At 44.2% G+C, this 14,940-nt stretch overlaps 1 protein-coding gene across 3 annotated transcripts in view; it reads left to right on the top strand.

The window, feature by feature from the left end:
• PDE3B (phosphodiesterase 3B) overlaps window positions 1-14,940 on the top strand; it is a 166,888-nt gene that overhangs the window by 122,732 nt on the left and 29,216 nt on the right. For 2 of the 3 annotated variants that reach the window (XM_029061598.1, XM_029061596.2), the window contains exons 2-4: window positions 3,347-3,397; window positions 7,340-7,588; window positions 8,538-8,680. In XM_029061598.1, the coding sequence (XP_028917431.1) occupies window positions 3,347-3,397; window positions 7,340-7,588; window positions 8,538-8,680 (443 nt within the window). The remainder of the gene's footprint in view (window positions 1-3,346; window positions 3,398-7,339; window positions 7,589-8,537; window positions 8,681-14,940) is intronic. The other variant, XM_029061597.1, reaches the window with a different exon arrangement.

The raw sequence follows: 14,940 nt of genomic DNA, 5'->3' as shown, positions 1-14,940 counted from the left end.
CCGGAGCCGAGATTGGAGCGGAGGCCGGGGAGCTCAGGCTGTAGGGCTTTTCGGCATCTGGAAGAGCAGCAGCAGCTCCATACTGAGGGAGGGAGGAAGGATTTGCCTTCCAGGCTTAGAGGATCCCCTCCCGCATCGCCCGCTTGCCCTTCTGGCAAAAGGAATTTTTTCCTTTCATCCCCGGGACAGACGTACCCTCTGGTACTGCCGCAGTTTCAAGGAATGGAAACCCTGTTGTATCACGGGGGATCAGTCAATGGTATTTTTGTTGAGTGCTTACAATGGGCAGAGCTCTGTACTAAAATAAGAGCTTGGGAGGGCACAGTCCAACAAAGTTAGCAGACACATTCCCTTCCTGGACGCTATTCAGTAGGCGGTCCAGCATTGCTCCTCTGCCAAAGATGATGTGAAAGCATCTCGATGATCGTAATTGGCTTGCTTTTCCCCGACGATACTTTCTCTTCCTATATTGCCCAGGGTGCAGCTTAAATTCTCACAGTCAAAAGCAACCGTATTCATAAGTTTTATAGCTCATTTCCGTTCTTCATCAAGCTCTGGCTTCAGTGATTTCATTTTGAATTTTACATATTCATTTGAAATTTAAAAAGAGCTATTCCTCTGCGCATATTGTGTCTCACATTGGAACTTTATTAAGTACATATAGGATGCGTGGCACTGTTGTAACTACTTTGGAGATTTCTTTAAGTAACAATTTACTGACTTTGAGGCGTGACACTGCCTAATCTTTTTCTGTCTTATCTTCCCCCAAATGTTCAGTCAGGTGGTGTGTGAAGAGGCGGAGGGATGGGGCTGCTCTCCTCAAGGGTTCTACTTTACTTGTTCTTGTTATTTCTGCTTGAGCCCTTCACTGGAAGCTACAGCTGGAGAATTCTGTCCCAGCAGTGGTTTAGGCACAGAATAGATTTTACAGAAGAGAGAACTCCTGCTCAGTAGCAGTAGATAAGAAGGCAAAAGCAATTCGAAAGGAACGGAGGAAAGAATGCAACTTGGATTGGATTCGGTTTCCTTCTCCTGTCAGTTTTAGGCTTTTTCTGGGAATCAGTGATGTCAAACATCGGAAATACTTTGGGCGATTTTTCTTTTTTAAAATAGTGTACTTTCCTATATTCCAAATAGTTATGAAGCACCTAATGTGTCAGAGCATTGTATTGAGCTGTGGGAAGGAATACACAGGTGGGAATTAGAAATCCCTGGCCCTTGAGGGTGGTCACAGTCTAAGACTGAAATGCTCTCCCTTTTCATATCCGAAAGACAATTACTCTCCTCACCATCAAAGCCTTATTGAAGGCAGATCTTCTGCAAGAGGCCTTCCTTCCCTGACTAAACCCTCATTTACTCTTTTCCTACTCCCTTCTGTGTCACCCTGACTTCTTCCTTTTATTCATGTTCCCCTCCCAGCCCCAAAGCACTTATATACATATCCGTAGTGAATTTATTTCTCTTAATGTCTGTCACCCCTCCAGACTGTAAACTCGTTGTGGGAAGGGAATGAGTCTGTTATATTGTTGTGTTGTACTCTCCCAAGCGCTTAGTAATAATAACAATAATGATCATAGTATTTATTAAGGGCTTACTATGTTCCAGGCAGTGTACTAAGCTCTGGGGTGGATAGAAGCAAATCAGGTTCGACACAGTCCCTCTCCCACATGGGACTCACAGTCTCAATTCCCGTTTTACAGATGAGGTTAGAGACACAGAGAAGCCAAGTGACTTGCCAGAGGTCACACAGCAGCCGGAATTAGAAACCATGTCCTTCTGACCCCCAGTCCCGTGCTCTGTCCACTCCGCCACGTTGCTGCACACACTAAACACTTAATCAGTTTGATGGATTGATAAGACTACCAAGACTCTAAGCAGGGAGAGGGGACCAGTGACGGTTACATCAGGAGAGATGAAATATAACAGTAAGACACCTTAAAGACATGGACAAAGAGGCAGAATAAAGATATAGATCAGTAGGACCGCAGAACTCCAGGCTCCTCGCAATTCAGAGGCCACGATCTCCACCGCGGCGGCCACAGTGAGCGATGTGGGGGCAGCGGCCAACGTCTTCTCGAGGTTCTGCGGAAGCGGCACCAGGCTGCGGCTGCTTTTCTCCGCTCTGCCCCGGTGGTGCTTGAAGGCTGGGATGGAGGCTCCATGGTGACATGGAGGAGGAGAGCCAGTGCAGGACCCCGGAAGATCCATTGGGGTTGGGTGGGCACCGGTGACAAGGTGGCAGGGTTGCCCATGGGTTCCCTCGGTCGTCAGAGAGAGAGGCCGTGGCGGGCGGCTGCACCTTAAATCCCGTGGCTCGTCGGGATTAGTGCGTATGGCTGAGAATGATAATAATAATGGTGGTATTTGTTAAGCGCTTACTATGTGCAAAGCACTGTTCTAAGCGCTGGGGGGGGATACAAGGTGATCAAGTTGTCCCACGTGGGGCTCACAGTTTTAATCCCCATTTTACAGATGAGGTAACTGAGACACAGAGAAGTTAAGTGACTTGCCCAAAGTCACACAGCTGGCAAGTGGCGGAGTCGGCATTAGAACCCACGACCTATGACTCCCAAGCCCGGGCTCTTGCCACTTAGCCACGCTGCTTCTCGAGGGTATATGTCTGTAGGAAGTAGAGGGGAGTGCAGAATTTCACCAGCAAGAAAAGAGCTTGGAACTCTGGAAAATGTTTGTGAATTTAGCACCTTGGGGGTTTAGAAAAACTCTCTGGAATAGCGAATCAGTGAGACTCCTGGAAGCGAATGAGTGTGGGGTTAATTTACTGCCCAGCCCGAGTCACTGTTATTTATTCAGATGATCAAAAAAAATTCCAGAGGTTAATTTTTTTAATAGCTTCACGACAGGAAACTATTTGCGAAGGCCGATTTTCCGTTTAGGCCTCGTCGAGAAGTAACTAGTAGGGAAGCAGCACCACCCCCTGGCATTAAGCAATAGGTGGCCAGCACTTTCTTTTGATTTTGATTTTTTAATGGTATGTGTTAAGCAACTATAATTAATTCTTATAATTCTTATAAATTCTTGTATTAATTCTTTTTCACATACAGTGTTTACTAGAAAAGAATTATTTTGGCTTTGATCACGTTACCCTCACTCGGAATTTTTACTTCGGCCTGATCAGGTGGCTTATACAATTTTCTCTCCGATGATTTGTCACAAAAACGTTAATATTCACACGCAGTGCTCTAATTAAAAACTTTTCCACTCTTCCTTCCCACTTTGCCCTTAGGTTGAAAGAAGATTCTGAAGCGTTCTGGAGAACTTTTATTTTAGCCTTTGTAGCCTTTGGTTACCGGTCATGCCTAACAGAAATATTTTTGCTCTTTTTCAGATGATTCTTTGGGACTGGGACTTGAAGCAGTGGTATAAACCCCAATATCAGGTGAATTTGTGTTCTCATTAAGGACGTTTCATAATTAAAAACTCAAAATGGGCGTTTTTCTTCCTACTTAGTTGCTTTGGGTTTCCCAGTGCCTCCCTTCATGTTTCGTTTCCTTTTTGGCCACAATCTGGCTGTAATATAATCACGGTGTTAAAAAGCCAGATGACCGATCCCTTTGATGCCAATATACAAGGGTGGGGTGCTCCTAGGCATTCATTCTTATCCTCTTATGGATATTGTGAAGAGAAGAAATATCCTCTTGTGGTATATTTCTCTGTAAAACCTTCTTGGAAGGTTGTGCCGCTGTAGGCGATGAATAGTATTTATGGAATTTCTTCAGAGCGCTGAACACCATAATGGTTTTGGTTTTTCAGACCAATCCTCCTCACTTAGATTGCGAACTCCGTGGGAGACAGGGACTGTGTCTGACTTGATGATCTTATATCCTCCCCTCGCTTAGAACAGTACTTGACACACGGTCAGCGCTCACCAGTACCACAAGCATTATTATTATTGGTATATTATTATTGTTATTATCGAAGAAGGAAATGCAAGACATCGTTGCCCACTCTCAACTTAGCTGGATCAGCAAGGCATCAAGTCTCCTTACCATATTCCACTTCTTAAAAAGGATAGTCATGATCGATCTCCCTTAGTATGTAAGTCTTGGATCTGTTAATGTTCCAAATTGGGCAGACGTTGTCCAACAATTGGGTTTGCCTCTGGGATCCACAGCCTTGATGGGGGAAGGAAAAAGGCGACAGCCGAAAACTGTATTAAAACTACTATGTTGTAGGGAGCAGAGAGATGAATAAGTTCTTGGGTATACTGAAGTTCAGTCTGGATAAAAGGGGCACTGCTGTATACAAGCGCTGTGGAGAATGTTGGTATTTAATGTTGGTATTTGTTAAGCGCTTACTATGTGCAGAGCTCTAAGCGCTGGGGTGGATCCAGGGGAATCAGGTTGTCCCAAGTGAGGCTCACAGTCTTAATCCCCATTTTACAGATGAGGTAACTGAGGCTCAGAGAAGTGAAGTGACTTGCCCACAGTCACACAGCTGACAAGTGGCAGAGCCGGGATTCGAACCCATGACCTCTGACTCCCAAGCCCGTGCTCTTTCCACTGAGCCACGCTGCTTCCTGCATGGCCTAGTGGAAGGAGCATAGGCGTAGGAGTCAGAGGCAAGCAGCATGGCTCAGTGGAAAGAGCATGGGCTTGGGAGTCAGAGATCATGGGTTCTAATACCGGCTCGGCTAATCGTCAGCTGTGTGACTTTGGGTAAGTCACTTAACCTCGCTGTGCCTCAGTTACCTCATCTGTAAAATGGGGATTAAGACTGTGAGCCCCACGTGGGACAACCTGATTACCTTCTATCCCCCCCACTGCTTAGAACTGTGCTTGGCACATAGTAAGCGCTTAACAAATGCCATCATTATTGTTATTATTATAGGACCTGGGTTCTTTTCCCGGCTCCATCACTTGTCTGCTGTGAGACCTTGGGCAAGTGACTTCACTTCTCTGTGCCTCAGTTACCTGGTCTGTAAAATGGGGATTAAGATTATGAGTCCCATGAGGGACATAGATTGTGGCCAACCTGATTAACTTGTATCTGCCCCAAAGCTTAGAATAGTCCCTAGCACATAGTAAGTGCTTAACAAGCACAAAAAGAAAAAATGGTACACAGGAGCAGTCAACCAAAAAATTGGACATTTTGTTCTTGGAAATGGACTGATTTTGTTTAACAAGTGCCACTGGTCAGCTCAGACTAACAGAGAGAACGGAGAAAAATAAACTTAATCTGCCTGCCCCTCATGTAAACTGAATGATAGAGTTATATGATAGAGTGATGATAAATGTTGATGGTTCGTAGAGGATCTTAATAGTGAATAGTCTCAACAGATGTACACCAAGATTCTGAGACGATTTCACACTGAGGTGGCTAGAAGGTTCGAAATCCCAATCGAAAAGACAACCTACCTTTGCTCATTATGGGAAGGAAGTGTATCGACTAATTCTGTTATATTGTACTCTCCCAAGCTCTTAGTACAGTGCTCTGCACGGTGTAAGCGCTCAATAAATACCGTTGACGATTGATTGGGAGACCCCACTCAGATCGGTAGCCTCTTTGGGAGATCCGTTCCATTCCAAGACCCTCGTCCCAATCTCCTCGAAGGGTTCTGATCAAACTTGGACCCTTTTGATATCCCCTCTCTCACCCTGTCAGGAATCCTGGATGGTCCCCCAAACTAACCTAGGTGTCTGAGTCTTCTTCAGACGAGGAACAAGCCCTGACCTGCCTTCCTCACCACTACCCAGCCCACTCCAGGGCAACTGTGAGCTTGTTGCGGGCAGGGAATGTGTCTGCTTATCGTTCTATTGTACTCTCCCAAGCGCTTAATACCGTGTTCTGCACACAGTAAGCGCTCAGTGAGTACGATCGAACGAATAAATGATTGAACTGAGGACTTCAAGATCTGATTGGAGGGGTCTGGGAAATTTGGGGCCCAGGAAGGCCAGGGGCTCGTGCCACTGCAGCTACCTAAAACCCCTCGGCCCAGCACGCACAAGGCATAAGGGAGCGGGGGCCCCAAGTGGCCCCGTGGGTTGGCTCGGCTGTCAGGCGGAGCGAGGGGCTGCGGGGTGTGCTCCTGTGTCACCCCATTTCTTAGGAGGCCTTCCCCGACTAAATCCTCGCTTGCCCTATTTGCCCTTCCTTCTGCATTGCATGCGCACATAGGTTAGAGGAAAGAGCGCGGGCTTGGGAGTCAGAGGTCATGGGTTCGAATCCCGCCTCTGTCACGTGGCAGCTTTGTGACCTTGGGCAAGTCACTTCACTTCTATGTGCCTCAGTTCCCTCATCTGTAAAATCGGGATGAAGACTGTGAGCCTCACGTGGGACAACCTGATTACCCTGTATCTACCCCAGTGCTTAGAACAGTGCTCTGCACATAGTAAGCACTTAACAAATACCAACATTATTATTATTACCCCCTTAAAATTTTTGATATTCACTCCAGTCCCAAAGCACTTGTACGTATGCTTTCACCGAGCCATTTCCCCCATGGGAATTTATTTCAATGTCTTTTCCCCTTATAGTCCGAGAGCTCCTTTTGGATAGGGATCATGTCTATCAACTCGAGTGTACTGATCTCTTCCAAGTTGGATAGAGCACAGGCCTGGGAATCAGAAGGTCCTGGGTTCTAATCCCAGCCCTGCCATTTGTCTGCTGCGTTGTGACCTTGGGCAAGTCATTTCACTTCTCTGGGCCTCAGTGACGTCACCTGTAAGGTGAGGTCCACCTGTAAAATGGGGATTGAGACTGTGAGCCCCATGTGGAACAGGGACTGTGTCCAACTGGATTTGCTCGTATCCACCCCAGCGCTTATAATGTTGGTATTTGTTAAGCGCTTACTATGTGCAGAGCACTGTTCTAAGCGCTGGGGGAGATACAGGCTAATCAGGTTGTCCCACGTGAGGCTCACAGTTAATCCCCATTTTACAGATGAGGTAACTGAGGCACAGAGAAGTGAAGTGACTTGCCCACAGTCACACAGCTGACAGGTGGCAGAGCCGGGAGTCGAACCCATGACCTCTGACTCCGAAGCCCAGGCTCTTTCCACTGAGCCACGCTTAGCACAGAGCCTAGCCCAAAGTGAGCGCTTAACAGATGCCATTACTATCAAATGCCCAGGACAGTGCTCTGCACACAGAAAGCGCTCAATCAACCCTACTGATTGATCGATTGATGGGGGTTTAGAATAGTTAGCAGCTTCTTGGGTATGTGCTGTTATCTCGTATTGACCCTTTTTAGCTTAGGTCGCACAACCCAGAGACTCTTCTAAAATTTGGTGTGTTCGTTTGTGATTTCAGGTAGCCGTTAACTTTTGAAAAAATTCTTCAGTTGGAACGCTTATGCAATTTGAACTCTTCCTCTATTTCAGAATGCTGGCGGTGGAAATGGAGTTGACCTTTCAGTGCTAAATGAAGCTCGCAATATGGTGTCAGACCTCCTGCATGATCCAGCCCTCTCCCCCCAAGTGATCTCTTCCCTTCGAAGCATCAATAGCTTGCTGGGTGCTTTCTCAGGCTCGTGCAGGCCAAAGGTTAATCCATTCACACCATTTCCCGGCTTTTACCCCTGCCCCGAAACGGAGGACCCAACCGAAAAAGGAGATCGAAAACTTCACAAGGTCAAAAGATTCTAACAGTAATTGTTCAGTACAATTTGCCGCTTTTGTAGAGAATTTCCAAATCTGATCGATCCTTAGGATCCTAGGTAAAATGGAACAATTTGGATAGGGCCAGTTTTGTTCTCCCCCCCCTTCCCCCCCGCCCACCATGGCGTATCGAAACTCCCGGGGCATTTGCCAACATTTATAAACTTCTGTTTTTGTTTCTACGATGTGCCAGATAGCTTGTCAGCATTGTCTGTGTAGGGCAAACCTAAAAGCCAGCTGGAAAACATTTGTTGATTTCATCAGCCTTAGTTTTGCTAAGAAACTTGGTAAGGTCTTGGGAAATTGGGGGTTTTTTTTAATGTATCATTTTTTTCTACATCTTCCTTGTTTTCCCAATTAATGTAGATTGAGAATGAACTATTTTGGGTTTTGGCTATATACTGTAGTCAGTCTTATTTAGAGAGTGTTTACTGTGTGCACAGCACTAAACTAAGCACTTGGGGAAGTAAAAATGACAATATGTAGTCAGGTAAAAATTGTTCTTTATTCAATATTGGCTCCTTTATGACTGTTGTGTATAAGAAGTCAGTTTAGAATAAATAAACGTCATCAGATTTATTTTGTATTAAGCAGATATCAGATAAAAATGGAACTATCCTTTCTTAGGAATTCTCTATGTCTGCTTGACTATTGTGAGTCCAAGTAAGAGTCATTTTAGGAATGAGTGCCTTGTGGTGAGTGACAAGAATTCAGAGGAATCACAATCCTGAGAAACGAATAGAACTAATTCGCCTGTCATCAATGATCATTCAAAAAAGATATGAAGGAGGGAGATAGAGAAGGCACGACTTTAGAAGAGGAATCTTTAAGTTTTCCCCGGATTCATCGGAAAGTGTGTAATATGTGTAGATTATATTTATGTCATTAGAGAATTGTTAACGTCCGTTAAATTATTTTACAGGGACTAAATAGTAGAAGTAGTTTACCGACATCACAGCTGAGGAGAAGTTCAGGATCCTCAGTCCTACCACCACTTGAACAGACATCTTCAAAATGGGATCGCAATAATGGCAAAAGAGCTCATCAAGAACATGGTATTTCCAGGTAAAGCCTAAACAGCTCGATTGTAATCATCTTCATTAGCCAAGTGGAAAGAGCCTGGGCCTGGGAGGAAAAGGATTTGGGTTCTAAGCCCAGCTCTGCCACGAGTCTGCCGTGTGACCCTAGACAAGTCACTTCGCTTCTCTGGGCCTCACTTACCCCAGTGACAAAATGGACATTAAATCCTACCCCCTCCTACTTAGACTTTGAGCCCCATCTGGGACAGGGGCTGTGTCCAATCTGATTAATTTGTATCTGGGATGGTATCATTTTTGTCATCAGTCGTGGAACATTTTGTTTTAGAATGAATCAGTTCCCCCCTGTGGGGTTTAATAGCTAAGAGATCTCTCATGTCTAATGCTGTCATGTAGAACGCTTGAAAAGGCACAAGTCCCTCATGTACAATGGGTATGTGTTCGGGTATTCAGACCCTGAGAACCCTCCCGACTTTATCACTCAGATCAGTGGGACCAGGTGCTGTGTTTAAATGAAAAGATCAGCCTCGTCCGTCTTGGTTTTACTAGACCTTAAAAAAATACAGTCTCTTAGGTCTTGGTTTTAATAGACTTTTCACACCTTTGTCTTTTTGTAAGGGATTGGTTTAAGTGCTTAATATGTGTCAAGTACTGTTGTAAACACTCAAGTAGATGCAAGATAATCAGGTCAGACACCACCCCCATCCTGCATGGGGTTTACAATCTAAGTAGGAGGGAGAACAGGTATTGAATCCTCATTTTACAATTGAGGAAACTGAGGCACAGGGAAGTGCCTTGCACTTATGCATGTATCCATAATTTGTTTAATGTCCATAACTTTCTGTGGGGAAAGAGAATATGTCTAGCAACTGCGGGGTGTTGTACTCTCCCAACTGCTTAGCCCAGAGCCCTACAGACAGTAAAGTGCTCAATAAATACCATTGATAGATTAGATTTTTTTATGGTATTCTTTAAGCGCTTACTCTGGGTCAAGCACGGTTTTAAGCACTGGGATAAATACTAGGTTATGTGCTCAGCAGTCTAAGTAGGAGGGAGAAGCAATGGGTTCTAGTGGATAGAGCCCGGGCCTTGGAATCAAAATGACCTGGGTTCTAATCCTGGCTCCACCATTTCTCTGCTCAAGTCATTAGACCACGTGGGCAAGTCACTTCTCTGCCTCAGCTACCTCATCTGTAGAATGGGAATTAAGACTGTGAATCCCTTGAGGGACTGTGGCCCACCTGGTTAGCTCATGTCTACCCTTGTGCTACAAGTCACTTAACTTCTCTGTGCCTCAGTTACCTCATCTGTAAAATGGGGATTAACTGTGAGCCCCACGTGGGACAACCTGATTCCCTTGTGTCTACCCCAGCGCTTAGAACAGTGCTCTGCACATAGTAAGCGCTTAACAAATACCAACATTATTATTATTATTGTGCTAGTACAATGCCCGGCACATAGTAGGTGCTTAACGAATACCATAAAAACAACAACTTCAAAACAGGATTGGAATCCCCATTTTACAGTTGAGGGAACCAAGGCACAGAGAAGTTAAATGACTTGCCTAAGGTCACACAGCAAGCAAGTGGCAGAGTGGGGATTAAAACCCAGTTCCTCTGATTTCCAGGCCCGCGCTCTTCCCGTAGGCCACACTGCTAGATCTGCTTACTACTCTCTAAGAACTAAAGAGGAGTAGCATTTTAAGAAACATTCCCAGCCATTGATTCGTTCACTCATGTTGAGCGCTTACTGTGTGCAAAGCACTGTACTGAGCCAGGTGTCATAACTCATTAACTCTTTATTCCAAAAGACAATGGGACTTACTGTTTGAGCGCCCAGATCAGAAGATAAGATATTAAGTTCTCATGAGCCCCCGATTGGACTGGAAGCCCGTCAAAGGGCAGGGACTGTCTCTATCTGTTGCCGATTTGTACATTCCAGGCGCTTAGTTCAGTGCTCTGCACATAGTAAGCGCTCAATAAATACTATTGAATGAATGAATGAGTGAATTTTTCTACAAAACCATTCAGTCCATGTCCCCCAACTCCTCAAGAACCTGCAGTGGTTGCCCATCCACCTCCGTGTCTAACAGCAACTCCTTACCACTGGCTTTAGAACTCTCAATCCCCCTCCCTCCTTTTACTTTACCCCTGATTTTCTATTTCAATCCAGCCCACGTACTTCACTCCTCTAATACCAACCTACTCACTGTACCTCGATCTCATCAATCTCCCTGCCCACCCCTTACCCACATCCTGTCTCTGGCCTGAAACTCCCTCCCCTTTTATACCTGAACGACTATCACGCTCCCCACCTTCATTGCTTTATTATTAAAACCACAGCTCCTCCAAGAGGCCTTCCCTGACTAAGCCCTCATTTCCTCTTTTCCAATCCCTTCTGCATTGCCCCGCACTTGAATTTGCCCTCGTTACTCACCCCTCCCTCAGCCCCAAAGGACTGGCGTACATACCCGTAGTTCATTTATTTATAATAAGGAGGGGTATTAATGTCTCTCTGTAAGCTCGTTGTGAGCGGATAACGAGTTGACCAACTCTGTAACGTTGTACTTTGACAAGTGTTTTGTACGGTATACACAGTAAGCGCTCAAAAATACCTTTGATTGATTGGTTACTTAAATAGTCCCACACAGGAGTGAAGATTGGTGCTTCAGGATGAACTCTAGTTTCCTTCTTTGAGCAAATCTTTTAACTCTATTTCCCAAGATACTTTTCAACATTTTGCCCGAGAAGTTAAGAATAGAGCTTCACCGCTGTTTCCCATTAGGGTTCACTAATATATTGGGGTTGGGGGTAATCACGAATGGGATCTTACATGCCAAATTTAGTTCAGTGCCGACATTAAAAAAAACATAAAAAGGAATTAAAGAGAATGGAGGATTCCAGAGATCCAACATTATTTTCTAGTACCTTTTGCATAGCTTCTGGACTAATTTATAGGCTATGTCAATTTTTCAGTTCCAGTGGTATTTTCCCTTGAGATCAAGTAAACAAAATTGCATATTTCAGGTATTTATTTATTCATTCATTCATTCATTCATTCAATTGTATTTATTGAGTGCTTACTATGTGCAGAGCACTGTACTAAGCTCTTGGAATGAACAATTCAGCAACGTATAGAGACCCTCCCTGCCCAAGGACGGGCTCCCAGTCTAATCGGGGGAGACAGACGGACAAAAACAGGACAACATAATCACGATAAATAGAATCAAGGGGATGTACACCTCATTAACAAAATAAATAGGGTACTAAAAATATATACAAAATAAAATATATACTATCTATATGATATATATTTATCTCAAAGGCAGTAATTTTGATGCAAGACCAGCATCAGAGGAAGTTTTTTTTCTTTTATGAATCTGGAAATGGTCTCTTTGTTTGAGTCAAGGCTTTGTGTCAGTGCGTTGGACATCATGAATGTATTGCAACTATTCAATAGTCGAGGAGTCATTTATGCCAGGCATTTTCCCATTTATTGCAGTAGATGGCAGAGTCGAACACTGATTTTCCCTTACTTCTGCGTGCATTATATCGTCATATAAAATGCAATAAGGTAAATTCTGACTTTGCCTAATATCTCACAAAGGGGAAAGTCCTGACATTCTTGCTTATTATTCAAACTATTTTATCACCTCAATTCATTTTGTTAGCTGGAGATAATTTTTTCTGCTTTACCGCGATTCAAAATGATAGGCCTGATCTAAAAAAGACTGTATAAATTTCACTCATTTAATGACCTCTAGGTTTTTCAATCTATTGTCAAAAGGCCATTGGCTTTCTTAACTTTTTAACGTGGGCACTGTGTGAATTTTCAGATTTCAGTGTTGCTGATATTTTAAAAGTCCCAAACCCATCAGTGATTTGAGGCTTAAACGACTTGATTCACACTTATGGGTTTTTAACTTACATCAAGATCGGTCCTGATATAAAAGTAGATAAAAGTTGCTACTAACTAATGGATCCATCAATCAACAAATCATTTTTATCGTGCACTTAACTGTGTGCGGAGCACTATTCTAAGCACTTGGGAGAATACATTGTAATTGATGTGGCATAGACATCCATTTTAATTCCAACAGCAACTCCAAAAATATCAACACTCTAATGAACACTTCAGCGTGGTTTTGGTGGAAAGAGCATGGGCTTGGGAGACAGAGGTCGTGAGTTCTAGTCCTGGCTCAGCTAATTGTCAGCTGTGTGACTTTGAGCAAGTCACTTAACTTCTTTGTGCCACAGTTACCTCATCTGTAAAATGGGGATTAAGACTGTGAGCTCCACGGGGGACAACCTATTTACCTTGTATCTACTCCAGCGCTTGGAAAAGTGCTTGGCACATAGTAAGGCTTCACAAATACCATTATTATTATAATTTTTATTATCAGATATAAACTATGCCATCTTTGAGTTTTTCCCCACAGTGGAATTCCAGCCATTAGGCCAGTTTTGGTCTATTCCTAGTAGCGTGTAGTTCAAACTGCTATTCCCTCCCCTGATGATCTGTCCCATTGTTCTTTAATGAAAAATTTGGTCAGTCTGAGGTATATTATGTATATATTTTATTCATGTCCCTTACATCTCAGATTAAGAATTATTTAACTATAAAGTAAGCTTGGGTGTTTCAGTCTGTCAGCCATTCAGGAATAAAATAGTCACTCTGGGAAACAGCTGGAACCGTTTTAACCCACTGGCCCAATCGGATACTCTTCAGTAAATTCTGCCTTGGGCCTCAGAATCAAAATAGAGTGCCCTGAGAGGATTAATGGAGTTTCCTGTGTGTCCGATTCATCCCAGAGACTGTATCGCCCCCTCGGAAGGCCTAGATCATTAATTTACCCAGAAATACTCTAAGCCAGGGACAAGGAGTGTTTTTCAGCTGAGTGCTGAGTGGTCAATCCATCAGTGGTATTTATTGAAAGTTTATTATGGGCAGAGCACTCTACCAAGGGCTTGAGAGAGGACAACAGAGTTGGTAGACATGTTCCCTACCCATAAAGAGCTTGCCGTTTAGAGGGGGTGACAGACATGAAATAAATTATGGTTATGTACATAGGTGCAGTGGGACTGAGGATGGATGACTATCAAGTGCTTAAAGGTACAGATCCAGGCACATAGGTAATGCAGAAGGGAGAGGGAGCACTTATATACATATTTGTAATTAATATATTTATTCATATTAATGTTAGTCTCCCCCTCTAGACTGTAAGCTCCTTGTGGGCAGTGAATGTGTCTGTTTATTATTATATTATACTCTCCCAAGCGCTTAGTACAGTCCTTTGCCCACCGTCAGCACTCGATAATACTATGGAATGAGTGAGTGAGTGAGTGAGTGAGTGAGTGAGTGAGTGAGTGAATGAATGAATGAATGAATGAATGAATGGAGTGTTGGCTTAATCAGGAAAGACCTCTTGGATAGAATGGGATTTTAAGTACTTGGTGGTGTCCTATTGAAGGATGATTATGTGGAGTTGGGAAAAGTTTGTTTTAGTTGGGATGAAATTAATTTCAGTCAATGTGTTTGTAACTAACTGCCCAACGTGTAGGCTGGCTCCCAAACATATAAGAAAAGCAGCATGGTCTGGGGAATAGAGCACGGGCCTGGGAGTCAGAAGGACCTGGGTACTGATCCCGGCTCCACCACCTGTCTGCTGGGTGACCTTGGGCAAGTTACTTCACTTCTCTGGGCCTCCGTTCCCTCATCTGTAAAATGGGGATTAAGACGGTGAGGCCCATGTGTGACTTGGACTGCGTCCAACCTGATTAGCTCGTATCTATCTCGGCATTTAGTACAGTGCCCGGTACACAGCGAGTGCTTAACAAATACAATTAAACCCCTCGCCCCCCAAAAAACCAGGGTGCTGAGGTGATCTCTAGGGGTTAAGTTAGGTGGCCGTGGAACTAAGTAACCAAGTAATCCCAAACTGCATGAAGAAAGGAGCATTTCATATGCACTGACAATATATGCTGTGATCCCCAAATCTTAAATAATAGTAATGATAGCATTTGTTAAGTGCTTACTATGTGCAAAGCACTGTTCTAAGCACTGGGGTAGTACAAGGTAATCAGGGTGTCCCACGAAGGGCTCACAGACTTCATCCGCATTTTACAGGTGAGGGAACTGGGGCCTAGAGAAGTTAAGTAATTTGCCCGAAGTCACACAGCCGACAAGTGGCAGAAGCGGGATTAGAACCCACGACCTCTGACTCCCAGGCCCGGGCTCTATCCACTGTGCCATGCTGCTACTGAGCCAAAGACTGGTGTGACAGTCAGA

The sequence above is a fragment of the Ornithorhynchus anatinus genome, chromosome 3 (genome assembly GCF_004115215.2).
Source record: "Ornithorhynchus anatinus isolate Pmale09 chromosome 3, mOrnAna1.pri.v4, whole genome shotgun sequence".
Lineage (NCBI taxonomy): Eukaryota > Metazoa > Chordata > Mammalia > Monotremata > Ornithorhynchidae > Ornithorhynchus > Ornithorhynchus anatinus.
The sequence above is the reverse complement of the archived record's forward strand: the minus strand, read 5'-3'. Positions and strand labels throughout refer to the sequence as shown.